At 36.0% G+C, this 27,551-nt stretch overlaps 1 protein-coding gene across 1 annotated transcript in view; it reads right to left on the bottom strand.

The window, feature by feature from the left end:
- Positions 1–578: 578 nt before the first annotated feature.
- The window catches only part of APOB (apolipoprotein B), a 38,638-nt gene continuing 11,665 nt past the window's right edge, over positions 579–27,551 (bottom strand). Inside the window, exons 13-29 of the mRNA XM_026092318.2 lie at positions 26,335–26,546; positions 25,703–25,940; positions 24,976–25,152; positions 24,488–24,679; positions 23,512–23,679; positions 22,114–22,325; positions 21,359–21,541; positions 21,024–21,145; positions 20,201–20,411; positions 18,733–18,908; positions 18,407–18,594; positions 17,951–18,096; positions 15,076–15,452; positions 6,546–14,126; positions 5,624–5,738; positions 4,558–4,741; positions 579–3,465 (exon numbers count right to left, since the gene is read on the bottom strand). Of these exons, the coding sequence (XP_025948103.1) occupies positions 1,639–3,465; positions 4,558–4,741; positions 5,624–5,738; positions 6,546–14,126; positions 15,076–15,452; positions 17,951–18,096; positions 18,407–18,594; positions 18,733–18,908; positions 20,201–20,411; positions 21,024–21,145; positions 21,359–21,541; positions 22,114–22,325; positions 23,512–23,679; positions 24,488–24,679; positions 24,976–25,152; positions 25,703–25,940; positions 26,335–26,546 (12,309 nt within the window). The 3' untranslated portion in view covers positions 579–1,638. The remainder of the gene's footprint in view (positions 3,466–4,557; positions 4,742–5,623; positions 5,739–6,545; positions 14,127–15,075; positions 15,453–17,950; positions 18,097–18,406; positions 18,595–18,732; positions 18,909–20,200; positions 20,412–21,023; positions 21,146–21,358; positions 21,542–22,113; positions 22,326–23,511; positions 23,680–24,487; positions 24,680–24,975; positions 25,153–25,702; positions 25,941–26,334; positions 26,547–27,551) is intronic.

The raw sequence follows: 27,551 nt of genomic DNA, 5'->3' as shown, positions 1-27,551 counted from the left end.
TCCGGATCTAAAGAGAGAACTGATGTTACTGTACTTTCTAAGAGAAGCCCACTGCCTCCTGACAGCTAGATGGGTGTGGGAATATTACTGTGCTTGACTAATTCTGGGTTTTGGGGTTAATTTAGCTCATCAGAAAAAAATCACTCATGGTGGACTTTCTCCGGTAATAATATTATCTGATAATAGGCATGTCAAAGTTGAATAGCCCAACTTGTGCCAAGATCTTGCTATAATCAAACAAGCTAGCTCGGGAATGGGGAGCATTATTGCTGCATAAGCTTAATGCAGCATTGGAGTCTCCTGTTTCCAGGAGCTGAGCTAGCATCTTTGCACGGTGCTGCTCTGTGCTTGAATAGGTATCTGCTCCCGCAAAATTTACTCAGGTATTTGTAAACTGATGCTCCATCGCTTCATGTACTTAGCTAATCATACCATGAGATGAAACCAGACTCTAAAAGATCATGGTTGCGCACAAACAGATGAGATAATCATTGTTCTCCCATTAATGAAAAAGCAAAAATCATATTCCAGAGTGAACTGATTGTATCAAAACAAACATGTACACAAAATTCTTCGTGTTGTTTGTTAAAGAATTTATTGTAAAAGAGGTAACATTATTTCAGCCCTACAAGGCTTTTTTCAAGGCATATCTATATCCAGCAGCTGAAAATAAATGTGAACAGCTCCTTGCATTTTCCACTCAAAGGAAGTCCTATTTTGTGAAGGAATTCTGAAACATTATTTAAATTAAGCTTTAAATTTGAGAATTCATTTAAATGAGGTCCAGGCTGTAGCTTAGGGGACTGAGGGGAAAACTCTTTTTGACTCCCATCATATTCAATGATGTCAGTGAAACTTTGACAATTAACTAAACCTATGATAATTAAGTTAGACAATTTGATGTGAAACTAGAAATATCACTGGAAAACAGTTGAGAAAATCCTGTATTTCAGAATCATAAATTAGCCAGGAGGAAACAAAGAGTCCATCTAAAGTTCTTGGCAAAGTAATCTGAAAACAGATACATGTATAGATTTATCTATTTTTAACAGATCACTGTTATTATCTGTAATTTTCCAGGAGTTGGATTTCCATATAGTGATATTCTTATTCACTTTTTGATACTATTTCCAGAATTCTTTCTTTTTTCTTCCTTTTTTTTTTTGCATGTTCTTCTCTTTCTCTCCCAAACTTATCTATGAAGGTACTTCTATCCAGGGAAATAGCTGTGTTTCCAAATTGTTCTTCACCTGGCTTATGAATGTGACCTTTCTCTTAGAACCTGTTATACTGCGTATTCCATAGCTTTTGTGACTATTTACAATATGTATTGCACGTTATTTGCTTGATCCAACACACAGTGAAATCAACACAAAGACTTCCATTGACCTTTAACAATTGTTGGATTAAGCTGTATGGTCCAAGTAAAACTACCTGTAATAAATGACACAAAAATGTAATAAAGAATTCATTTATTGTCTTATTAAGTTTATTAAAATAACCTACTGTAGATTATTCAGTTTTCATTTACAAATTCAGATTCAACAGTATCTACCTGAAGTTCCAATATGCTGATTGCTGTTATCTTTAAATACATTGTGGTACAAACTCATTATTTTTCCTCTTTTGCATGTCCATTCAGGTCTTCATGTGCTTCTGTATTTTTTCCACAATCTGCTGAAGACTCAGTTGCTCAGTGGCAAGTTGTTCATCTATAAATCTTTGCATTTCTTCCCATTTCCTGGAGCCTTGCTCAATGCCTTGCTGAATCAGTGTGCGTGTTAGTTCCACTTTTTTTCTGAGTTCCTCTTTGCTTTTCTGGGGCACTTGGTAAATGGACTCCAAATCAAATGGTTTTGGCACATCTATTCTAAGCTCTCCTTGATGAACAGCTATATATGGTTTTATGCTGTCGGCTGTTATTTGCTCAAACCAACGAAGAAGCTCAGAGATATATTGCAGGAATGCAGAGTAATTTTCTATAGTTAGATCAATTAATTTTTTGGCCTCACTAATTACCTTTTCTTGGGAATGACTAAGTTGCTCATAGATCTCCTCAAGTTTTGCTTTGACTTGCCTGTTATGTTCATCAATTTTCCTTTTAGCAGCTGCAGACCAATATCGGATTTTTTCCTGGGCAGCAGATGAGAGCTCCATGACCTTCTGTTTTCCTTTTCCTTCAACATCAGTAATAAGGTCGTAATATTCCTGACTGTAGTTTTCCGCTATTTCTCTTACTTGTTCTGTCAGGCGTGTAAGTGAGTTAGCAAGATCTCCAACATACATATTGTGCCAATCCACCAGTGTATCTATTAGATTCTTCAGCCATCCTAGTACTTTGTCTTCCACCTCGTAGTATTTAACTGACCATCCAAGTGTAGTTGGATCAAAATATTCCTCCCGCAATGCCTTTATGTAGAGGAGCAGCTGGTGCAACTTTTCTGAAAGCTCCTGGAATGTCTTCTGGCTAAAAACTTTCAACTGAGAAATGTATTTTTTAACATCTTCGGCCAAAGATCTCAGTTTTTTTGCATAGTCTGAAGCCATTGCGTCTTTGTACAGCTGTTGTGTTTGGACTTTGATGTCTTCAAAATTTTTGGATTGCAAGCTTCTAATTACTTCTTCTGCCTTCTGGAAAATTTGTTGCACTCTTTGTTTCAATTGCTTAAGCTTTCCTGCAAAGTCAGCTTCCTGGAGAGTAGCAAATGTCTGCCTGATTTTTTCCTGCAGTTGTTTCAGCATTTTTTTAATTTGATCAAGTACATTACGGCCTTTGAGAATTGTTTCAGAAGAAGGAACTTTGACTTCCAGCTCATTGATAGCTGTAATCAAAGCATCAAAGTACTCCTGAAGTTTTGAAAGGCATAAATCAGCCGTTTTTGCCACCTTCTCTGTAGTCATAAGGTACAATTCTTCACCAGTGTACTTTTCAGACAGCCCAGGGACCTGGAATTTTGTGATTTTCAGGAATTCAATGGCTGAGTCAATTAGGTGTTTTATCCTTTTGTGGTATTCTTCTATTAGGTCAATTGTAGCATCCAAAAGCTTTGCTTTTATTCTTTGATAATCAAACTGCTCGGCTTGATCTGCTGTTTTTTGATATAACTGTTTAGCTTTGACCTTCATCTCTTGGTATTTGCCAGAGGCCTCACTGGCAGCTGTGCGAAGCTGAGCATCTATTGCATCTATTTGTTTTACAGCAAACGTGTATGCTTTGTCAGCATTGTTCTGCATGATATTCTTCATCTTTAAGGTGGCAGCACTGATTTCCAGTCCCATATGCTCCTTATGATACCGATTAACACAGCTATAGATTGCACTTGTCATTCTAGGTACCTTTTCTTTTAGACCCAAGAGCAAGTCTTTGGCAGCATCCTCTTTCCAGTTGAATTTTATTTGAATCCGGTCGGGTTTCTTGAAGGATATCTCACTTTTTAATATGTCAATATCCTTTTGAGGAGCAGACTGAAAATATAAAATTGGATAATCAAATTCAGCATTGTCTATAATGAGTATATTTCGATATCTGCATTTTGCATTCCCTGTATTTTATTATACACTCAGACACACACACTATAAATCATTTTTGTCTACTGTATATTTGCTCCCATACTGAAAGGTTATTTTCGAACAAACGCTATTGTGTCAAGCTACTTTGTGCCTCTTTGAACAGCAGAATCAATAGTTAACTCCAGTCTGGTCTTTTTTTATTTGAATGCAAAGATTTTTTCCTTCTTTGTATTAAAGGCCTATGATGTCTGATAAGGCGTGTGAATTACTTGGGAAAATGACCCTTCTCCTTTCATTATTGAAATTATTTAATGTGAATTTAATAAGCATTTCTTAATATGAAAACATTAGAAGATTTCACTTAGTAATCATTTAAATCAAGGAGAATTTAGTATGAGAGTTACAGAAATTAAGGTTCCTCATATTAGAACCTATTTACATAAATGAATTTTCCAGTTCTGAGTTGTAAACAATGGATCATGAGTTATTTATGACACTTAAATTAGTATAACATCTTGGAAGCTAAGCTTTTAATTCTGAAATTATTGTAGTATGCCAATAACAATATATTTGCCAATAATAAGGATAACAAATCTAATAAAGATTTTTCCTCTCACAATGTACTGTGATATATTAATGTATCCAAAAAAAGGCATTCTGTAGATGGTCTGACCTCTTCCAGTGGCTTGATTCCTATAAGGGCCATTTTTATAGTAACTGCAATTATTCTGATGGGTGTATAGTGGCTTATCTAAAACTAGTTTTGCACTGTTCATTCACTTTCAGTGGGTGTGTTTTGTTTATCATTGGAGAGGGCAAAATAAACTGTGTGGAGAAGATGAAATAGCCTCTTCACAGAGATGCTACTTTTAGTAACGGCAAGGCCAGTTTAGGAAACAAAAACTGCAATTACTCATAATATATCTTTTCTTTGGACATTAGGTGCTTACATTATTTCATAAAATAATCATGCACACATTTTAAAAGGGAACCTATCCTCTGCCCAGTCCCAACCTTTTTGCTTTTTATTGCTCATATCAAGCTCACCCGAGTTCGGTAGTAAAATTTCGCCTTCAGAATGTCAGTGTCCATTTCAATGAGATAGCCCAAGGTCCCAGCAGAGGGTGAAGATACTGAGGAGGATATCCTGCTGTCAGTGCCTTTATAATGCACATGAACATCAGTAAATGTTGGGCTGATGATGTCTAGTGATGCAGTGTTGTCCACAATTCTAAAGTAACAATGAATAAACAGCTATTAAGGAATGCACTAAGATAGCACAAGTCCTAACGAAGTACACAATGCAATATGCTTAAATATAATACAGCTTATAGTTTTTAATATACATATGTAAGCAAATAATGCCTTAGTCATCAAAAGAAAATGCAGGGTCTTACTAACCCTAGATCTAGCCTAACACATTCAAAACTTCAGGTGACTCCAATTTGCCTTTTTTAGGTAAAACTATACTGAGATCTGTTGAGAATTTTCATTAAATCAAAATACCTTATATTAAATCAAGATATCAAAACAAAGTCTGTAGGTGCAGCACTGTCAGCTTTCTATGGATTTCTACAAGCTGACTTCCATTTATTCCACGAACAGAAGTATGGACAGTAATTCGTATCTGCATTTGCCCTTCCTTTCACTGACTTCCATCCCTTGGATATGGTAACACAACTCTTGACTTTTTGAAGTCAAGTGTTCACACTTCAACGCTTGACACTTGAGAAGCCAGTTAGACGCCCATCTCTGTAACGCCTAGTACTGACATTTGTGAAAAAAATTATTCCTTAATGACCTGTGTTGACAGAGAGCTCCAGGGAAAACTATGCTGATGGTCAAATCTAGAACCACTCTGATTATAAAATTCTTTGTTTATATCTCAGCAGTTTTATGAAATAAGGCTGCTGAGAAAAGTTATTCTGGAAATGCTGAAGGTAAATGGTTTTCCAGCTATCTGGGGAGAGAAAAAGTCCCAGCTAATAATGGCAGGGTAGCTACATGGGTTCTTGTTAATTACAGCAAAATACTCTGGGGCATTAGAGTTCAAAGAAACAATATAGCGTTTGCAATTTAGTCCATGATACATGATATGATCACAAATCTTTACCTAATTCCCCGAGCAGTAAGATCTTCCTTGTAGTCTACACTCATGTCACGATGTGAAAAACTGCCAACTGTCTTCACAACAAACATGTCTCCTTCATATTTGTAGTTTGAAACAACTATAAAAAAGATTTCAGTTGTGTATATTTACAGAATTGATTAGCAAAGAATACATGTTCAGCTTTATGTTGGCTGCCAGTTGTTAGGTGTGACAATAGTATATGAAATTATGCATCAAGAAACTAGATGCCCATAATGAACAAACTAAAAAGGCATGGAAATGTTTGCTCAGTCAGAGTATTTAGTATTCAGTTTTGCATCATATTTAGAATAACAGGGATATAACATTTTGCATGCAGACCATAAATGGAGAGTCTGATTTCTTGACAGCTTATACTTGACATATATACTTTTACTGTAATTCTGAAGTCTAGAACTCAATACCATATGATGCTGTGGGACTCCTGAGTTTTCTGTGCTGAAATAATTTTCAAAATGAAATATACTTACTTTATAGGGAAAAAGATGGGTATTTTTTTTTACCTCTAAACTGGATCTAGTGCCAATCAGTCTGCTTTCTCTCCCTTACATGTATCATCATAAGTAATGAGGGAATACAATGATTTCTGTGCAATTTAAAGAAAGAAACAGGTAGACAGAAAAGGGATTTTTTTCCATTTTTTTCAGAGTATGCCATTAACTATACATATACCTTGCCATTAACCTTCAGGGTGACTGACTGAGACTCTGATTATAAGTTTCAAAACAGTGATGTTGATGATAAAAGGAGAAGTTTAATCTAATGTCAGTGCTAATTAGGCAGCAGCATCTTCATAAGCAAAGTAAGTCCTAGAAAAAAATTCTGAACAAAACACTATACAATATTTCCCCTAAAACTGTGTCATATAGAATTTAAGTTGTCTTACCACTCAAGTCATATTCCAGGAACTGTAAAGTTGAGCTGCAGGTAGAGTCAAGGGACTGCTGAAAGGAGTCCTTTTTATTTGTTAAGTCTGTTCTCCAGGTAGCATTGTACAATGGTGAATAAACTTTGAAAGATCCAGTTAAGGCACCAAATGATGGGATGTAAATTCCAGCAGGCAAGGACATTTTGAGAGGGGGGATCTCAATTTTCTGTTCAGGAATTGTAATTGTAGGCAGATCAAAATCTGCAATCTTGTTAGCTACTTCATCCAGATTTATATGTAGATTGCCAAGAGAAATACTCTTTGGAAGAGTGAATTGAGACACTGTTATTTGGTATTCAGGTACTGTCACCTCAAAATAGGGGATTTTATATTCTTCTACTGTAACATAATTGGCTCCTACATTCACTTTGGGGAATCTTAGGCTTGGCAGTGTGGGTAAATTCACATCAAATGGCATTGTGTTTAGTGTCTGTGGAATTTTTATGTTGCGCAAGTCAATAGTATATGATGGGACCTGGAGAGTGGTGAAAGGTACTCTAAATTCTGGAGTGCTGAGAACAGGACTTGGAGACTTTAGGTTTAACTCAGGAATACTGAAAGCAATGCCATCTGTCAGCTTATTCACAGGTATGGGGATAAAGTAACCATCTTCACTCTTTGTGTACACCAGGGATGCTGAAGCATTTAAGTACTGTTTTCTGTCAGCACTGGTAGTGACATCCAACTTCAAGATATCCCATAAGCTCTTCCCAGCAATGGGACACTTCAAGTTTTTGAGGAAGTCTATGTATCCTTCCAAAGACCCAGAAACATCCAACTTTGCTTTTGATTTTTCATTTGATAATTGCATATCATGACTGAGAGATAATGACTGAATTTGGCCTTCACCCTTCCAGACAACTTTCTGGTTTTCAGTATTGATTTTCATTAAGACAACTTGATTAACTGAAGCTGTGTCCAGGAAGGAATTTGGCTGAGTAGCTTGTATGTGAAGATCCGCTGACATACGCCAAGGAGCCAGTTCTAAGGTTGCATTGCATTTCTGAGTCCCTGTAGTTGTGAAAAGAGGTGTATATCGTGCATAGTTTTTCCCACTGTGCTCCCAGACTGCATAAACACGACGGGTAGATGCTTCAACTGCAAGTATTTCTTCCATTTCATTGTTCCAGAGTCCATCTGCTTTGGAGTTGGCCTTAAGCTTGAGAGAGGACCGAGCTCCATTAGCATTCAGATAGGTGTTTGCTTCATGGTCTACATTTCCAGAAAATGAATTTCCAGTGTAGAATAATCCATCAACATTCCCCTTTGTTGATGTTTCTACTGATATGTAAGATGTAAGGCTTTCTAAAGCAAGTTTGTGAGCAATTCCTCCCTTAGCACTGGTGCCATATTTGGGAGTATTAAAATCATACATTAATTTCAGCCCCGATGAAAGAGTGGGTTTGGACTTAGTATTTCCAGAAAGCTCTTGGCTAAAATTCATTTTTAAAATGGGTGTGTTGAGATCTGCATTTGTTGTCAATGAAGCTTCCATGTTCCTCTTTGTGAGACTAATAGTACTGTCATGATTTCCTCCTAGAAATTTGTTATTACTCAGAGACAATGCTGTGGCCAGCTTCAAACCCCTTTTTCTTGTCAAACTTGTTGAACCATCCAGCTTAAATTGCAGTGCATCAATGACAGAAGAAGATGAGACACTGAGTCGCCCAGCGATATCTGACTGATTGAACAGCCCAGCATTTGCAGTCAAAGTGATCACACTGGATTTAAATGAGAAGTCATAAGTGATGTTCCCCATAGCAGGAATTAATATGTGATTGGACGGGCTGTTGATTCTGAATCGAGGAAGCTTAAGAGTGCGTAGATCCTGTGGGACATGAAGGACTGGAAGCTCCAGAGAAGGTAAGACTAGTGTATAAGATGGTACTGAAAAGCCAATAAATGGGACTGTGAATCCTGTTGTGCTTATTTCTTTGGGCAGCATGTAACCAAAGGCTGGCATCTCAGCAGTAAAAGGAGAAACCTCAATATTCACAATGGGAATGGTGTATCCTGGAATTCTGAAGACCCGAGGTAGTTTGTTCAGTGACGTCTGTACTTTGTATTTGTCAAATTTTGTTTTGGCTTCATTATATGATTTTGTGAGAAAATCTAAAGCAGCATTTCTTCCTTTCTCAAAATGCTTGTTGAAGAAAATGATATATTTATTAAGTACTTCATGCACTGTTGCCAAAGGAAGTGGGATCAAGTGCATGTCTCTGTTTTTATCATACTGAGCATTCAAATTTAATTGAAATGATTGTCTTGTAGTCTTCAATAAATCCTTCAGACCTACCTGTTCCCACAGGGAATAATCTTTCAGTGGAGGAGTTTTGATTCCAATATAGGGAATATGAAGCTGAGGAATGCTTAGAGGAATATTTAGGAAGTCTAGGTTGGCATCTCCACTCATTTCAACGTGAGCTTCAATTCTGTCGTCATTATTGCCAGCAGACATGTTATGGGAATATCTGTACTGATTGAACCTGCCAGTAGCTTGCCAGCTGACCTGCTGAATAGAGGAACTGAGTGCAAGACCATAGTTATTCAGGAACTCAATTTTGCCAGTCAGTTTCATTGGGAAGCTGATTTTCACATTTCCATCATTGTTTGTTAAAAGACGAATTTCAAAAGGGTGGGCCAAGAAGGAAATCTCATTATTCACAGTTCCAGTAATCCGTCCATTAAGCCGAGCATTGTGAGAGCCTGTTAATTCTATTTTCATGCCTCCAAGCTGTCCTGTGCCTTTTATGTTTAGAACGCTACGTCCCACAGGCTGTGACTCAATTTCAGACTGAATCTGAAACGTTGCATAATTTAGGAAACCACATTCATATTTCATAGCTTGGTTGACTTTCAAGTACTTATCATTTATTCTGTTGTCAGCAGAAAATATAATAATGGGGCCCTCAACCCTGAAAGTGGCATGTGAATCATGAGTCCCTTCATCAGAGAAATTAGGATAAGCCCATTTCCAGTTTCCTTTACCAGTGGAGGTAAATGATATGTGTCCGGCTTCTAGCTCTGTTGTCATGTTATTGATCAGAGCAGCCTGACTGGAGAAGGCAGCTTGTTGAATATTCAGTCTGTGGGAATATGTCGTTCCACTCTGCATCCAAATTCTTCTTTGCAGCTTGACTATTAAATTATTCTGTACTTCAATTGAATTTTTTGTTGTATAAAAGTTTGCTCTTGTTTCAGCTTCACCTTCTACGGAAGTCCCTAAAAATATCACTTCATTGGTGTGGTCAACTTTAAGGAATCTGTGGTTGATCTTCATGGAATTTTTAAGGTTCAGCTGCTTCATCTCAGGGGCTGACAGACGTGAATCTGCAATAACACTGAAAACTAGGAAATCTAATTTGGATGTTGTTTGAGCTGAAACAGACGTCACAAATTCTGGACTGTTTGCAGAAGTTGTAGTGTTATGAAATTCAGCTTGTGTAGACAGTGTAAAGAATGGAGAGGCAACCCTGAAAGCACCAGACAATCTGCCAAATGTAGGGACAGTTGTAGTATGTGGGATACGTGGAAGTTGGAACTCTGGTATCTTCATGTCAGGAATCTGGAACTCATTTAGATTTAGCTTAGGAACCAATAATTCTGGTATTTCAAACTGAGGCATTTGTAGTTCTGGGAAAGAAATGTCAGGAAAAGGCATATCTCTCATCTTCAGATCTTTAAAATACACATCAGTTGCTGGCAGCTGAAATTCACCAGACATGAGTTGGTCTATTATTCGCACAACCTGAAGTTTAATCTCATGCAGGTCAATTGTATAGGAAGGAACTTCAAAGGTATTTAGAATAGTAAATGCTGGGGTAGTAAATCTCACTGGGATCTTTATGTCCTTTAGTTTCTTAATATTGATCTCATAGGAGGGGATATGCAGATCAGTCAGTGGGACAATGAAATCTGGTGTTTGAAATGTTGCTTCCCGCAGAGCTCGGAGACTAACCTCAAAGGCCGGTATAGTGACTATAGCAGTTCTGATTTCAGGGACTTTAAATCCTGATTCAACAAACTGGTTTAAATTTTCAGCCCAATTTTTGATATCATACTCCTCAGCCAAAGCAACAATCTTCTTAAAAGCAATGTTCCACTGGTCAGAAATGTATACGACAACAAAATTGTAGAACTGGCTGATCTTCTGAAGATACCACTGGAATTCCTTGGTAATATCCATTTCAGAAATCCTCTCTCGCAGATCTTCCAGGTGTTCATTTATCTTGTCTTTTAGATTAGCAAATGCTGTTGAGTTCATGAGGTCCTTGAACCAGTTAATTATTGCAGCAAGCTTGGTGTCCCTGAGTTGTTCTATGTATTTTGAAATCACAGCACTAATATCTCTCATATACTGTTTCAGTGCTTCGGCTTTCTGTGGAAGTTCTAGATTACTGAGTTCCACATTTATTTTCTGGGTCAGTTCTCGGATTTTGTTATTTGTGTCATCGACAAACTGGTTATAGTCAAAAGACTTGAGATTTTTTATAAGCATGTCAAGGAACTTGTTGATTTCCTTTATCATCATTTCATAATCAAATGTTTGCACTTTCTTGACAGCATCATCAATAAAAGTAACAATTTTATCAAAGCATGATTTCACATCAATTTTTTTCAGGTAGGAGGTTAGTTTCTGGACAGTTTCTTTTATTTTGTACTGCTTAAGCAGTTCTACCATCCTGTCCATTAAAAAATATACTTGCTTATCAATTTCATATTTTACAATCAGTTTGTGCATGTGACCTCGGAAAGCACTGATCTTCTCAGACACTTCATACTCTTCCATCCAGTTTAGAATAAAGTCTTTGATTTGTTCAAGAAATTCATTCAGTTTTTTAATTGGTAACGAACGCTTCAATTTTTCTAAAACTTCTTTAACATCAATCATTTTAATCTGCTGTTTCAAATTTTCGACGCTACGTCTGACATCAATATTCTGAATTTGAATCTTCAGTTGTTCTAGGTTCTCCTGTATCCAAGCTCTGATCTTGTACTTATCATCTACATTTTTAATCCAAGCCAGAGTGCTGCTTCCGATTTCACTAGGGTAATACTGGTGAAAAAAAAATTGTAATTTCTGAATAGTATCAACTACAGTCATTCTTATTTTATACTTGTTATCTAGAGCTGTCACTTTTTCAGCTATTTGGTCAAGAAGCTGTGCAAGAAGCGCTTTAATGTCATACTGCTCATAATTATCTTTGATGTATTGATCAATCTGTATCAGATAGGCCTGCAGTTGAGACAGTATTTCTTGAATATTGACCATGACTTTTTCCAGTGTAATTTGGAGATCATCAGCTGTTATGCTATAGTCCCTTGTGAAAGCAATCAAATTATTTTTCATGCTGCTGACTCTGCCCTTCATATCTAGCTTGTCCATGTAGTCATTAACGTGCTGTGGGAGCTTATCCAAAGTTGCCTTGTATTTTCTAATATGTTGATCTATGTTAATATTTTTCAAGTAACTTTGTATGGCCTGCAGTGTGGATAGGATGGTGCCTCTGATTTGTTCAAAGTAAACTGGCAAGTGTTCCAAGAATGGCAGGTTGATAACATGCATGTCTTTATTTTTGTCATACTTCACAGAGCCAGAGATGCTGAATTCTTGAGGCTCTGACAAACTGCCCCTGAGGTCTAACACATCAATTAAATTAATTGCTTCAGGCATGAATGGTACTGTGATTGACGAATCCATTACCGAGAGATCTACCAAAGCTCTTCCACTAAGTTCCACACCGGTCTTTTCTGCATTGTTGTAAGCACTGAGATCTTGTGAATATACATTATTGTTCAGCTGACTTTTCAATTTCCAAGCACTTGACTGCTCTGATGGAGTAAAAAGCATATGGACTTTATTATCAAGCAGTGTAGTGTACCTTTCTCTAGACTTCAAGCTATGACTGGTAGATCCTCTGTAATCATGGGAGAAAGTGAAAGCAAGAGGCTCTGCTTTGAACAGGAGTTTGCTGTAAAGGTCTCCAGTGTGTTCACCCACAGCAATCAGCTTTCCATTACCATTGGTATGTACATCAGCAGTGACAGTAAATGGAGCCATGGTGGAACGTACAGCGTTGCTGAAACGGAGAGATTTGGAATCATAGTTTGTGTTGATCGTAATTGAGGAAGCAAGTCCTGCCACATTCAGATTAACTCTGTGACTGACTGCTGCCCCTTGAACATTTGCAACCGTATCTGTTTTAAAGTTTGCAGCTAGATCAGCATATGTAATGGTGTAGGTATGCCTTATTTCATCTGCTCCATAGGCTCCTCTCACATTGCCACCCAAATTCAGCTTCAGAGGCTCAAGGAGTAATTCTGCTTTGTTGATAACTTCAGTTCTAGTGTATTTAATATTATTGCTCAGCTTAGCTGTAAGTGATCTAGGTTGCAGTTGTAGGTCAAAAACATGCTTGTGGAACTTGTCAAAGCTGAAGCTGTTGTCTAATTTTGAAGCAAATGTTAAGGATAAGCCAGGAATATTCAAGTCATTTGTGTACTCCAGCTTAATTTCTTTGAATGATCCTTGCAAGTTATTTGAAAACTTGAGTCCTTCTGTATTAACTTTGAAGTTTAAAACATGTTTGTTGTCCATACCCAGAATTGTACTCTGATATTCGCTTCCCAGTGTTATTTCCATTAAACTCATTCTTCCACCTAGATTGAATTTTGCATTGTTTTTACCATAGCGTCCAGAAGAGGATAGTGACAGGGAGCCTCCAGAAGTATCAAGTTTGGCATTCATTTCACTCTGCATTGTCAGTGGACTAAATTGCACATTTGTGGTTGCACTGCTGGCTAGACCATACTGATTAACATTCAGTGATGACTTATGGGCAGCTCGATTCCTTTGATCAGTCATAGAAATATCAGTGTTGAAAACAAGATCCTGGGAATTGAGAGAACCTGCAAACAAGGCATAATATTGGGTTTGCTTGTAAGTGGCTTGGTATTCAGAGCGAAGTGCAGCTGTCTTCTTTGACAAAATTAACTCAACGTTATTAACACCGGCAAGTTGTCGATACCTCCCATTTGTTTCAGATGTCATTTTCAGCTGACTGTTTTCATATCTCAGTGAAGCTGTGTTCTTTAATAGTCCACTCTGAACATCAGAGACTGAAGTAATGGAAAACACATCGTCACTGTATCTGCCAGACATCTGATTGGTAGCCTGAAGGTAAGAAGAATCCAACTTCAGATTTGATTTCCCTTCTAAAAGCCGTCTCTTTTCATTGTACGAGCTGGATAGAGTGTAAATACTTCTTGCAAAGACAGAAGCCACTTCCAGTTGGCCTTCCATCTTGACATTATTGATATTCACATTATTTGTCTTCTCAGAAACAATATCAGTGGAAAATGAAAGCTGAGGACCCAGAGTACTGGAAGCCATAAGTGATACCGTGTAGTTCGCAGTGGGACTAGGTTCATAACTCTTTGTCTTGGCCAACTTAAAAACTGATGTTAAGAGTCTGTGTTTCAGGTGATTTTCATATGCATAGATAAAGCCATTCCTATTATAAGATGCCTCTCCAGAACCTGAAATAGGAAAAAGGAGACAAGAGATAAATATATACATTTTGTCTTTAAGACTATCTGATGCCATTAGACTTTTATTTTACTGCTTGAATTTTATTACTGTTACTCCACCATTTTGCTTTAAGGGCAAAAAATGTTTTGGTAAATCCAGAATATTTCTATAAAAACTGTTATCATTTTGATATTTGGGGCTAAATTTTCAAACTATCGATAAATTAAATCTCTACATTTCTGTATTAAGTATAATTATGTGAGATGATGCAACCTTATGCCATTATTTAAACTTAAATTAACAAGATGGATGCTCAAGAATTACTCAAACTAAAGCATAACTAACATTCCTTTATTTAACTCTTGTCTTTATTATATGTCTTTGTTACCTCCATTTACGGTGTGGAGTTTAAAAGAGACTAAATAAGTTTGCTTGTCCTTTCTCATTGCAATTTCAGAGGAACTACCTCAAAAATACCTATTTTAATACCCACCCAGTCTGAGTCTGGGATAACTGTTACGTAGTTATGGCAGTATATGGCCACATATAAATTATGAACGAATACATATTTATATATACAGAGAGAGAGAGATTGAAATAAATTGCAGGCAGACCCCCCCCACACACACAGACACAGCCCTGATTTTGAAAACACTTGACCTGTCAGGTACACAACTGTTTATACGATTGGGCCTTCAGTCCCGAAGGACCTCATCCTCAGTAGGGAGTATCTTGGAATATGGACCTTAAAAGTCTTTATTGAACTATCTGATTTCATCTTTAGTGCCTAAATAAACATATTCACAAACTATCTCTAAAAACAGAGAGCGATTTCAGATTACAAAACTCTGTTCTTTAAATAAGCAATAAGAAAATGGATGTGCTGTATCTGATACATGTAAAATAAAACCATTAAAATAGTTTTGCCAGCATTACAATATCAACACACATTCTTACCTTTTACATTGTAAGAAAGCAGCTCAAAAACTGAATCAGCATTGATGGCATAAGTAGTTCTTATGCTGGATGCTTTCTCTGTGTTGCTGTTAGCCAAAGTGTATGCTGCTGTCCAGTTGTAATAGTTGCTGTACATATTAGTAGAGACCTCTAAAGTGCCAAGTAAAGGCACATGAAGTGGATACGATTCTGGAACAGTAAATGGAGGGATTCTGTATTCCTGTGACGGTACATTTATTCCCATTGACTCCATTACCAGAGGAGGTGTTTTAACACTTTGTGGCAACTTTATGTCATGGGATGATTTTCCACCAAACGGTAATGGGATATTAATTAGAAAACTGCTTTTATTCCAAGTGTATCTGATCCGGCCATCACTAGAAAACAAAAATGACTCCATTAAATAGTCTATAAAAGTCCATAATGCACACAAAGAAATTCCTCTATTCCCATGATACTGAGCTTATTTATTTACAGGCTTATACCAATGTCCTGACTTTAGGTATAGAGAGAAATGTAAAGATGATTTATTCTTATCTCAGCATTTTTGAAGCATTCATCTTTCAGAATTTACTGAAAACACTTTGAATATTGGTGAATACTGTCAATGTTTTTTCCCCTTATTTCATAGTCAGAAAGACTGAGAGGGCAAATAATCCAAAACTGGACTATTTCAGTTAGACCTTGTAATAGAATTCAAAGCTTCTTGATTATTTGTCTAGAGTTACTAACGATAACCAGTGGACAGAAAGTGTCATTATTTTTCTGCAAGGGGCTAAACAAGACTCTCATTAATCCTGCAGTTGGTTTTTCTACCCTAATCTGCTTTATGAACATTCCTGAAGAGATGTACTGGCATGAAAGTGGTCCTCTAAATTAAGCAAATTAAATGAAAATAGCTGACATACAGGAAAGAATAATTCCTCTGAAAGCACTGCCACAATTCTGCAATGTGTTATGCTGAATACCAGAGAAAGACAATTTTTCTTAGTATTAGTATTAAGATAAAATATTATTGCACAATCGAATATATAATGTGTAACCTATAACAAACAATATGTATAATATACAATATAATTATTTTAATATTAATAATTATTAATATCTTAATGTTCTTAAAGTGTTCTATTTTTATAGAAATGCAAGAAAAGTCTCATTAATATTACATGCTGTAAGAACCTAAATTATCAAGAATTTCTCTTTCTGATGATGTGTAAGTATTTCAAAAGTTTTATGCAAATATTCAGCACTTAATTTATTCTCAGTAAAAATAAATAAGAATCTAACCATTCAACCAGAAGCTAGGACTGGAAAAAATGGATTGCCAGCTGAAAAGTTTGTGTGTAAAAAGTGTAATTATGAAAAGACAAAACAGGAGGAAACTCTGTCTTAATTTGTGCAAGAACAATACACTGGCAAGATGCTTCTGTTGTTTGCTTAACTGGCCTTGTATAACAGAAAATCATTTCTACCCATAGAGTTACATTTTAAGATGAAAATTAAGTAAATAGATTTAAAAAAACTGTTCCATTCCATCAAATGGTTAAAGAAACCCAGAACCCAGAACAGTAGAAGTTTCCGTTATTATTATTCTAATGTGCACTGTTGATAAGAACACAGGAGAAAGAAACAGTTGTTTCCCTGCTTATACTTAGCTCAGGAACACTAAAAAAGTAAAGGAGATGTGTGTCATTAACATACTGTCTCATATTACCACAGTGAAAGACAGTATGTGGAAAAACAGTGCTAAGAGAAAGAAAATACCAGACTCTTTTCCATCTGTTTTTGTAATCCAGTCTTTACTAGCTTCTTTACTCCTTTCATTTACATTCATTTCAGTCATCAATATTCCCCTAGTTCATGAGAAAATTATACAAGCACGTTTCTGTATACTACTGTGGTAGCTGGGAGTGTACTCTAACGATGTTACTGAGCAATAGTTTTCCTTGAATCCTTATGCATAGGCAGAACAACAATGTGATCAGAACACTAGCTAGCAAGAGCACTAAGCTAGGACCTGTAACGAGAGCAACTTCTAGGCAGGTGCTAGGGCATTTTAAAGTATAGATCCACTCCAGCTGATTTATAGTTTAATTTCCCAGAGACAGAAGGAAATATGCTATTAATCTGCCTCTGTCTCTTTTTCTTGGTCAAACCTTATTCCTTATAGATTTTTAACATACTGGATGACTTCTACCAAATTTGACGGAAGGGTAAGAATCTCAAAGGTAACTGCATTCATACAAGTTCTGTAAAACTTTGTAGAAGGTAGAGGAGGTTGACTCAAACTAGTGCAAGTGTCATCCATATGCGTACGCCTTGTGAGCCAAGCATGGAATGTGCTGCCTCTGGCCAAATGACAGCTGGAGAAGGAAGAGAAAGGAGTATTGAAAGTCTGCTGTAACCAGTGTGTGTAGGGGAACAGGAAGAACTGTCCAGTAGGACTGTACATGAAAAAGTGGACAAGAGGTTAGGGTTATGGACAAAGAAAAAGGGATCTGTATGGATGCATGACAAATCTAGGGGAAATCAGGCTTCATTAGTTCTGAGGCTCATGGAAAGATTGTTGAATGCTGAATTTTTGTTCACTTCTGATTGTATAATGCAGTACTTCAAGATACATTCATATGCTGCAGGAGTGATTTGCTGTAGAATCAGTTCTGTCTTACCTACTATCATACATAATTTCCACTACATAAAATCCTCTCTCTACTCTTAAAATTCTTTGCTACGATTCTAATTTTATGCAACTGTTTACCACAATTTTAGGCTATTTTATAAACCAAAGTCAAATAAAATAATACAAACACATCTATTTTCTACACGCAAATCTATTTTCAGTTCTCTGTGCAACTATGCTCATTTCTCTTCCTACCTTTTCAGGAAAAGTTCTTCGGGAATGGTGATAACAGGCAGGTTCACTTTCTGAATGTTCAGTTCCTGTAGTCCACTTAGTTTGTCTTGTAGAGTCTGAGCATAGGGGACATCTTTTGATGCCTTTTGCAGCCAGGTGTTGGTTGCCTGCAATGAAGAGATAAGTTTTTCAAAGTAAAAGGACAAGTAACAAGCAAAAGTTAAATGACAAGTTTTAGGACTTTCCAACAGTTTTTCAGTTATGTAACAGCTATCTGAAAGCTAGTGCAGCTATCCACATACAGAGCACTAGGCATCTGATAAAGTGGCTGGCTGCATCATAATTGAAAATTTAAACCGTATCTCACTGCTTTTACATGTCATCCCCATGTAGTTCATTTTGGCATCCTGGAAGGAGACAAGAATTCATCAGGGCTATGTGGTTAAGCTATAATATCTACTGTAAGTTGAAACATACCACGATAAATTGTGATACAATATGTCGCAGCGTCATATCAGTATGAGCTACTTTCCGATCCAGCAGCTCATTGGCATGCTTCTCTAAAGTTTTTGGGTAGTCTGAAAAATCAACTGTGAAGCCAGAAGACATTTTTTTCACGGCAGCACTTGTTCCTGAATTCCACTCTAGCTCAACTTTCTCAGAATCTGAAAATCATGAATTTAAAAAAAGAAAATGGTAAAAATTAGAAATATTCTTGTTCTACTTAGAGATATAATATAAACTAATGTAACAAGCTGTTTAAATTAATAGGTTTTACAGAGGGATCATATTTTTGCCCCTACCATATCTGAAAACAACTCTTCCTGAAACTGAGTTCCCATGAGATGTTGCAGCTGAGCTCATCTGAAGATATCCTTTGGTCGGTGAATAATTAACCAGTGCTTCACTTCTAAGTTCAGTTTGCAGGCGTGGAATAGACACAGTGCCTCTTAGCATTGCCTCTTCCATTCCAGCATATCTGTGAAAGTGAAAAGTCAATGTGCACATAAAGCATTTCTTTTTACTCTTTTATTTATGTTTCAGCAGTAATTTCAACTTTTAAATTCAAAGTAAGGGCATAATAGGTGGCATAAAAAAAAATGGAACTAGTCAAACTTGCAGGATTTCTGCTGAATCAATGAATGCTTTCAGATCCTGCTAGTTACTTTGGGAAATCAAAGGTAAATTATTATAACACACATTAATAATCCAGTATTAATTCTATAACACTGGAGCAGATGGAAATATCTACCTATCTTGGTACAGCTGTACCTGAACCAAATCCTGATCTCCTTACTTAAGCTGCACTCTCTACTAAGAATACGAAGCACGACCATGAATCAAATAGAAACAAAACACTTGACAAAACATATTATGCCACTGGGCCTCATTTTCCTTTATTCACATTTATTTTATATCTCTGTAACTTTGTTGACTTGAGCAAAATTCTAATATTATGTTAGTGTAAATGAAAGGGAATTGAGGTCCCTGACATCTGTCCAAAGCTCCCACTGATATCAGAGGCAATTCTGCATGAACAGCAAAGACAAAGACTCCCTGGGGCACCATCAGGATCACAGAATTCCATGGAAGATTGAGGTTTATTAAAGAATGTGATCAGCTCATTTCACCATGGGCTTGTGAGGCAGACAATTTTAGAAACCCTGGCAGGCTGAACATTTTTGTTAGCTCCCCTGTAGATGTTCCCGGAAATATTCTCATCATGAAGCGTGGGAACTTTTACAGGAAGCTCTCAGTTATTTTTCGTTTTGTTGTTCATTGAGTGTCACTAGATTTCTTCATGGGGAGATGTAATAACTTTTTTTAGAACTGAATATAGCCAATAAAAGATAATACCTCTCTGAACAAACCGTACCTTGTTTATATCCTTGGACTATCACACCTGCAATAACACTACTACAATGTCATTCTTGCAGTCATCTATGTACAAACATGGAAGAACTACCTCAAGGAACTTGCAATATAAATAATTATACATACACATATAGCAGGAAGGCTCAATTGTTATGTATTACTTTAGAATTAATCATTATGTTACACATATATATTTTATGTATCCTTTGCAGATTACAAATAGAATGCTTCAAATGTTTTTGAAAGAGGATTTGGATGACAAGTTTATATGTGTATGTATATTAAGTAATTTCTCCAAAACAGGATATTATTCCTCTAAATTTTCTACCTTTAAAAAAAACTTCAGCTATCTTATTCGATGGTATCTGGAAAAGCTTAAGTGGTTTTCTGGGTTACCTTATTTGGCCAGTAAGGGTAACTTCAGAAATCTTCTTGTTGTTAAAGTCTAAGATTAAGGTATATGCTTTCTTCCCAGAAATAGATTCATCAGTAATTCTGAAGTTTGTACCAAAGTCAACATCAATATCTGGAATGTGGACATCACTGGTCAAAATTTTCCTGTCTCTGTTGTACCTGAAGGTCAGTGTGGCTTCATGCTGCTTCACACCTGAAAAAAAAAAATTACTTTGGTTATTCACAACTAGGGTGTCTTTTTGGACTTTTCTAGAATGGAAAATAAAAAAAATTAGTATCATCCTGAAGATATAAAGCAGCTTGTGATGCATCTGAATCACAAACTGGTTTATCTTTTTTCTCTTCATTTTCTAAATCATCATGGACTGATCCACTAATTCCCTACTCTTGTTATAAAAACTTGATCTCCCACAGATTATCCCTTTGAAAACCTTGCTGTTGATGTCATTCTTCTCTGTTGGTATGCAGTATTACCATATATCACCAGAAATACCATTTTTCTCTTGCTTATATAGGACCCGTTAATTTCTCCTTTTTATTGCTTTCATTCACTGATAACACTGTTTTTTTTAAAACATGGGAAAGCATTTTTAGGATATAAAATCTGTATCTGGTCATGAAGACCTCGCACTGGAATTGCATACATGAAGTGAAATAAGTGAAAGAGTTGGCAGATTTGGGTGAAATGTTATTCTATTTTATATTATAAATATTCTATTATGATTTATTCATTAAAAAACCTTTTTCCACTTCAATGTTGTAATTCAAAACTGAGCTAAACCATATTGCTTTCTCAGATTCTTACCTTCTGCCTGGACAGCAAACTTTAAGGTGTCTATCAGGTCATTTCCCTCTCTCTGTAGGTCATAGTTAGCACTTGCAGAGTATTCCTTCACTTCCCCTGTGGAAACTATTTCAACTTCAAATCTAGAGAAGGAGTAAATAAATCTCATGTAAATAATTAATTTGGTTATGACCACAAACAGGAGAAATCATATAGTTCTCACTAGCTCTCTTTCTGAGCTGCTCCTGCTAATTTATTATTAGAGTATGTGAGAGGGTACTGTAGATACTAAGCCTTAAAGGCCTTAGTGGGTTTCTTAGCACAAAATAGATCTGGTCGAAGCTGGTATGACTTACCTGGTTTCTCCGGTCAGGGGATAGTACGGAGCTGACTCTGTGGCACTGGCATTAGAGTACAATGCACGGGTGCAGAAATTTAGACCAGTAATGAAAGGCTTGCAAGAAGACCATGACTCTCTATTCTCAATTAGAGGTGGAATCTCTTCAGTTTTCATTGGAGACACCAAATGTAGTGTGTTGCTGGAACAGGAAAGTGAACCTATTATTCCCAGGACAGGTATTTAGATACTACACATAAGTTGGAAAGTCCTATTAATGAGGTTACTTTCTGAAAAAAAAAATCATTTACTCTGGTAGGGGCTTAATAAAATAACCTTTAGGGCTTAAATGATCAAACTGTGTTTTATTATTATAAGTACTATTATAGATAGATAATTACAATTCTGTGTATTGAGACATTCATCCTCTCTGAAATTAACAAAAGCAATTCATTTAAATTCAATCTAAAATAGCTATTGCTATGACAATCATTTTATGTGAGAGAAAATAAAGATGCAGAAACAGTAAGTGTCTTGATGAAAATTACAGGAATGAACGATAAACTAAAGAATCTGTAAACCCTGACTCTCAGTCATCCCTATCTGGGCCATTCACTTATCCTACAAAAGAAGCTATCCCGGTTTTGCAATGACCAGGATTTTTTGAACTGAAAATCTCTCTATGCCTACCCCAACGCCTCAATTCCATCACAATAAGAATCAAGAAGGGAAACGGAGGACAGAGGCTTGGCAGTTCTCATTCAGATCCATTACCTGATACTTAGGAGCTTTGTCGGAGTCTTTGGAGCAGGAATACTGAACTTCAGCTGTCCAGCTTTCATACTAACATGTGCTTCAATTCCAGACTCATGGAATATATTGGATTTCATCTCCACGCCACTTCTAGCAAATTCAGGCATGTTTATTCCCAGGTGTGTTACAAACTCTATTGCTACTGAAGGTTTAGCAATGAGTTCTGCTTGCATCTGTTTGGTAAAAACAAAATGGTATATTTATTTGCCCAACACATTTCTTATTAATTTTATAATAAATATAAAAGCAATGTTTTCATTCCTCTTGATAACCTAGAGCTGGGTTTTGTATAATTGATATTGCTAATCAATATATTTGATTCCTAAGTCTCACTGAGTCTTCACAGTATCACAAAAGTGATAACTGTAATGTAGCAAATACAGCAAGCTAATAACCCTGAGAAACCTTATCTACTTTATTGTAGAAGTACTTCTGCTGCATAAAGATTTTGTACATGGGATTATTTGCATCTATTTTTAAATCTGAACACAAGAGCCAGTTTTCCATTGTAGAAAAATGACAGTAATTTTCAAAAACAATTACTAAACTATTTGACAAAATAGAAATAGATCCAAGATTTGAATTTCCCTAAATAGGAAACAGCTTATTTTCAAACTTTTGGTTTGGACATTATAGAAAGAGGGGACAGAATGCTAAATTCTGGAAAAGATTCCAAAACAATTAAAAGGCTGCCAAAACTAAATCTGAGCACATATATTTTTTTTTATTTTTACTTAAACAACTTATCTGGTGGAAAATAAAAGGTTAGGTCAACTGGAACTTTTGAGAAATCTGTTAAATGTTGAATAAATTCGGTCAAAATAGTCACTAGTAATATAAAAAACAAATGAAAATATTTTATTTATAAATGTTCATTTTAACCTGAGAATTCATTTAATTTCACATAATTTCCTTAATTTTTTGAATTTTAAAATAAAGATGTTTCATTTCAAATCCAAAACTTTTTCATTTAATTTCATTTTCAATGTTTCTTCTAACTTTTAACATTTTGAGTTGACCACATCAATATTTTTTATTAACTGGCTTGAATGGTAAATTCACATGCTGTAGCTCTTGCACTATTCTCATTTGAGAATAGTAAGAGTGAGAAATACACAAAGATTATTTTTAAAAAGTCATTAAGTTACATTTATTTCATAAATTTAATAAACTCATACTTAATATATGCATTACTTCTTACTTTAATGTGAATGCCATCCACAAATTATCTGGTGATGTCTGATAAGTGTTTTTTTTTCATTTCAGGAGTATTTCACAGTCTTTAAAATTCTGCTCGTGTTACAGTTTTATTCCTAAATAAGTTTGTAGATTATTAGCAGGAGCGCTATTGAGACTTACGCTTTTTTGATGAAGCTTCACAGCTACTTTGGCCCCAGGTGTCACTATTCCAGACAAAGCAAACTTCAGTTGCAAACCTGCTCCAGTTGGGAGCTCAAACTCATTGTCCATAAACATGTAGTGGACAAATAAGTCCCTGTCAACACCTTTTGAGATGGCTTGTGCAATCTGTGAATCAAAAAAGGAAATGGACATTAACAAATCTACTCATTGAAACATGTACATTTTGTACTTTAAAATTTGATCTTGATATGAAGAATCTTTTTTTGGAAATTTTCTTTCAGTTGTAACTCTATAATCCAATAATTAATTTTATACAGAGTACAGAAGATAATTTCTACAGATTTTAACTTCAAAAATGCAGAAAAAGTAAGTTATTAAAGATTGTTTATCAAAATCTCAGCATTAAATGAATACGACACTTTATCATCTACCTTGATACACACATATAATAACATACCAAAGAGAACTGGATTAGAGGACACATGACCTTCTGGCTTCCCCAAAGTCAATGGCAAAACGCTTTTTGTCTTCAGTGGAAGCAGGGTTTTTCCAAATGCTCCTAAAATATACTACATCTCCTTTTCTTTTTAACATGATAAATCATTTCTTAATATTAATATATGATATTTCCATATTTAAAATTATAGCAATATAACACACTGGACATTGAAATTTTGGGCATTTTCCAGTAGATATCTCAATCATGCAATAGGATCCAAACCTTTCCTTTCCCCTTTCCCTTACCCATGTTCTGGAAGGATTCCATTTTAATTATGCAGGGGTCTTAATGGGTTTCTTAGAGTCCTTCAGACTAAATTTTGATATTTCATTTTAAATAATTTTATTTTCATGTGACCAGCACTACCATCAAATATCTGCTCTTTAAACAGTAGATAAATGCAACTTAAACTTAAAAAAAAACTGGTGGAAAACAAAACAAAACAAAATACTCATTGGTACATCAGAAACATACCATTTCTGGAATACCCTGAACAGTTTTAATGCTCTTCAAAATCATGCTTCCCAGCAATTTGAAATCATTGAGTTTCATGTATCCAAGTTCCTCTCCCAGGATTCTCAGATACCCTCTTCCTTCAGGAACTTCCTTGTTGCTCAATTCTTTTATCAGTTTTTCAAGATTAAGCATTATTCCTTTCATGATATCCTGAAAATTCAGTAAAAAATTAGCATAAAATGAAACATTGAGAAATCTGTGTGATCATATATCAAGAACTGTTACTTAGTAAGCTAATCCACACATGCACTTCTTGCAAACTTGGCTCCCTCAGACACAGGCCCTTCTTAAATATGGTTAAAAATCATTGTTAAATATGATTCAGAATTTCTGTTCTAGCTTACTAGAAGAGGAGAAGGTTCAGACACAATAAACATTGCAAGTGTTGTAATTAGTGTGTACAGACAATAATGCAGTGCTGTGCAGAGAACATTTTCAAGCTGTACCTGATCCTGTTTGCCATCCTGGGAATAACCAAAATAGTCAAAGAGTGCTTTGGAAACCTGTTCTGGAACTCTGCCGCCAACCCAGTACAAAGCCTTGCTTGCAGTGTCTGGGAAAAATCCCTTCTCTCCAAATAAAGCTTCCAGTGTTGGTTCAAAACCCTTTCCATCCAAGCCAAGCTGAAATGTATAAAGCAATGTCATAACTCAGACAGCTTCTCCACTTCTTCAGGACTTTACAACAAAAAGACTTTCTGGGGAACAAACAATGCATTTAAAGTGTATACTACAGTTCTATGACGCTTGAGGGAAGATATGCAACAGAAGAGAATGCTAGGTTTTACGCTTAATTTTATTTCTGTGGAGAGGTCCAACATAAAACCTAAATATAGGCTGAATCTCTTAGAATCTACTATGAGTACTTCAGTGGGCCAGTAATGATTCATTAGCAGGAAGTCGATTTGTTATAGGTGGGTTCAGCCCTACCCTAGCTGAGGTCTTTAGTGACTCCAACAAGATGGTCCATCCATCCAGCAGCAACTGACATCACATAATGGATGCTTGCTCTAAATCACATTGGGGATCAAATGAAAGTCTCCTTGTAAGCATAGTGATCATTAGATTTTTCTCCAAAGCTTGAAAAAACAATACATTATTCACAGAAAGTTGTTATAAGCAAATAGAAATGAGAAAGGCAACAGCTGAATAATAGCAAAAGTTTTTGTTATACCTCAAAGATATCACTTGGGTGAAATCCATACATATTCAGGCTGGTTTTTAGCATAGTCTCTTTAGGAACATAAGTGTTCGGATCAAATATCACATTTCCTTCCACTTTGGCAGAGATAGGATCAAGTCCACGTACAGAAACTTTTTTGGAAATCTGATAATTTTGTGAGAATTTTCTGAAATCTCTGGCTGTTGGAACCTGGTTTCCTTTCAGGGCTTCTTCTATTCTGCTTTTCAGACTACAAAAGAGGGCAGTAAAGCAAATATGATTAGCACACGTACCAAAAAACATTTAGCCCTAGTTCTGAGATATCTTGTGTCACTTGTAGATACTCACACAACTGAGATGATTGCAAATGACTAGCTCTCTACACACCCTAACAGTAAAAATCAGACTAAAGGCAAGACTGAAAATGGTCACTGCTCTCACAAAGCCACAGATTTACCCAGCTGATGTTCTTTCTTAGTCAGGTTACTTCTGCTAATCTTTGTTCAAGCAATGAAAATAAACATGGAAACAAACATAAAAAAGAAAAAAAATGCATTGCTAGACAAAAAAATGCACTACTACTGTAATTAGGATTGGAAATTTGTTCTTCCTATATGATCAATATATCATTTAATTTTACTTACTCTTCAATGCCTACTTCTTCAGAGTCTAGGATGTTGGCAATGTGTGAGGCAACAAAGCTTTTCACTTGTTCATTCTTCTCTTTTGTGAGGACTCTTACAATCTTGGTGAGATCACTTTGAGAAGGATTTTTCATCAGTATGAGATAAGCTGCCAGACGTTTGTCAGCAGGTGCATCCCCTTCATTGAATGCTTTCAGAAGTGCTGAACGGTCCTATATTAAAAAGAGGAAGGTAAATTTTGCACCGATGAGCTGGCTAATAGATGGTATTGCCAAAATCTTTTTGGACTATGTTGGGTCAAATAATTTCCACAATGAGATTCATGCAATTTTGGGGGGATTGCATAACCACAAAGGCCTTTATTTCTGTAACTGACTAAAAGTGTTTGGTTTATTCTATTTTGATAAAGTTCCTTTTGATATGAATTTTCATAGAAACTATGGTTTTATTGAAACTGATTTGTATCTGGCAGGTAAATTTTTTGTTTAAAATGCTGAATTTTGATTGGTGGGAATAAGAAGTGTTCTGGTCTGCAGAAAAATTCTCAAATTTTGGAAAAAATAAGATCATTCAATTTATGGAAATAAGTAGATCAAAATTTTCTGCTGAAGAAAAATGAAAAACATATTTTGAAAATGATAAAAATATTTAATTTTAAAATGCTTTGAATGAAACTGAATCTGATGACCTGAACTCCAAGTGTTTGAAGGCTCCCAGGTTCCCCAAGCCTCCCTTGTCTTGTATTTTATAGTAGGTACTTGTTGATGTTGAAACTGCCCTTTGCTCCATTACGCTGAAGTGTTCTGTGTAATGACACCCATTCTCTACAAGGTGTTTTTATGTTACGGTAATGTAAACTTAAATCTAAGAAGTACAATAATGACAATCAACTGCCAGTCTAAAATAGGGAACTGATTTTTTTTCTATTTAAGTTAAATCCATATAAATCTGGAGTCATTCCTTAGTTAAAGCCACTTTAAATAGACAGAACTCCATTTAAGACACTCTTTGACAAGAACAGATCCACACTGCCCATTTAAACTGAAGCTATGTAAAGCAGCTACATCTCATACATCTCAAAGAAGCAGTATCCACTAAGTCACAAGCCTGTAGAACTTCTCAGACGTATGGATGGAAATTAAGTAAACTCATTAAAGGCATTCTAGAAAAGCTGGGGATAGGTAAACAGGAGATAGCAAAAGTATGAATTAATGGGA

Source organism: Dromaius novaehollandiae, chromosome 3 (genome assembly GCF_036370855.1).
Source record: "Dromaius novaehollandiae isolate bDroNov1 chromosome 3, bDroNov1.hap1, whole genome shotgun sequence".
NCBI lineage: Eukaryota > Metazoa > Chordata > Aves > Casuariiformes > Dromaiidae > Dromaius > Dromaius novaehollandiae.
Note: the sequence above shows the minus strand (reverse complement) of the source record. Positions and strands in the feature narration are given on the sequence as shown.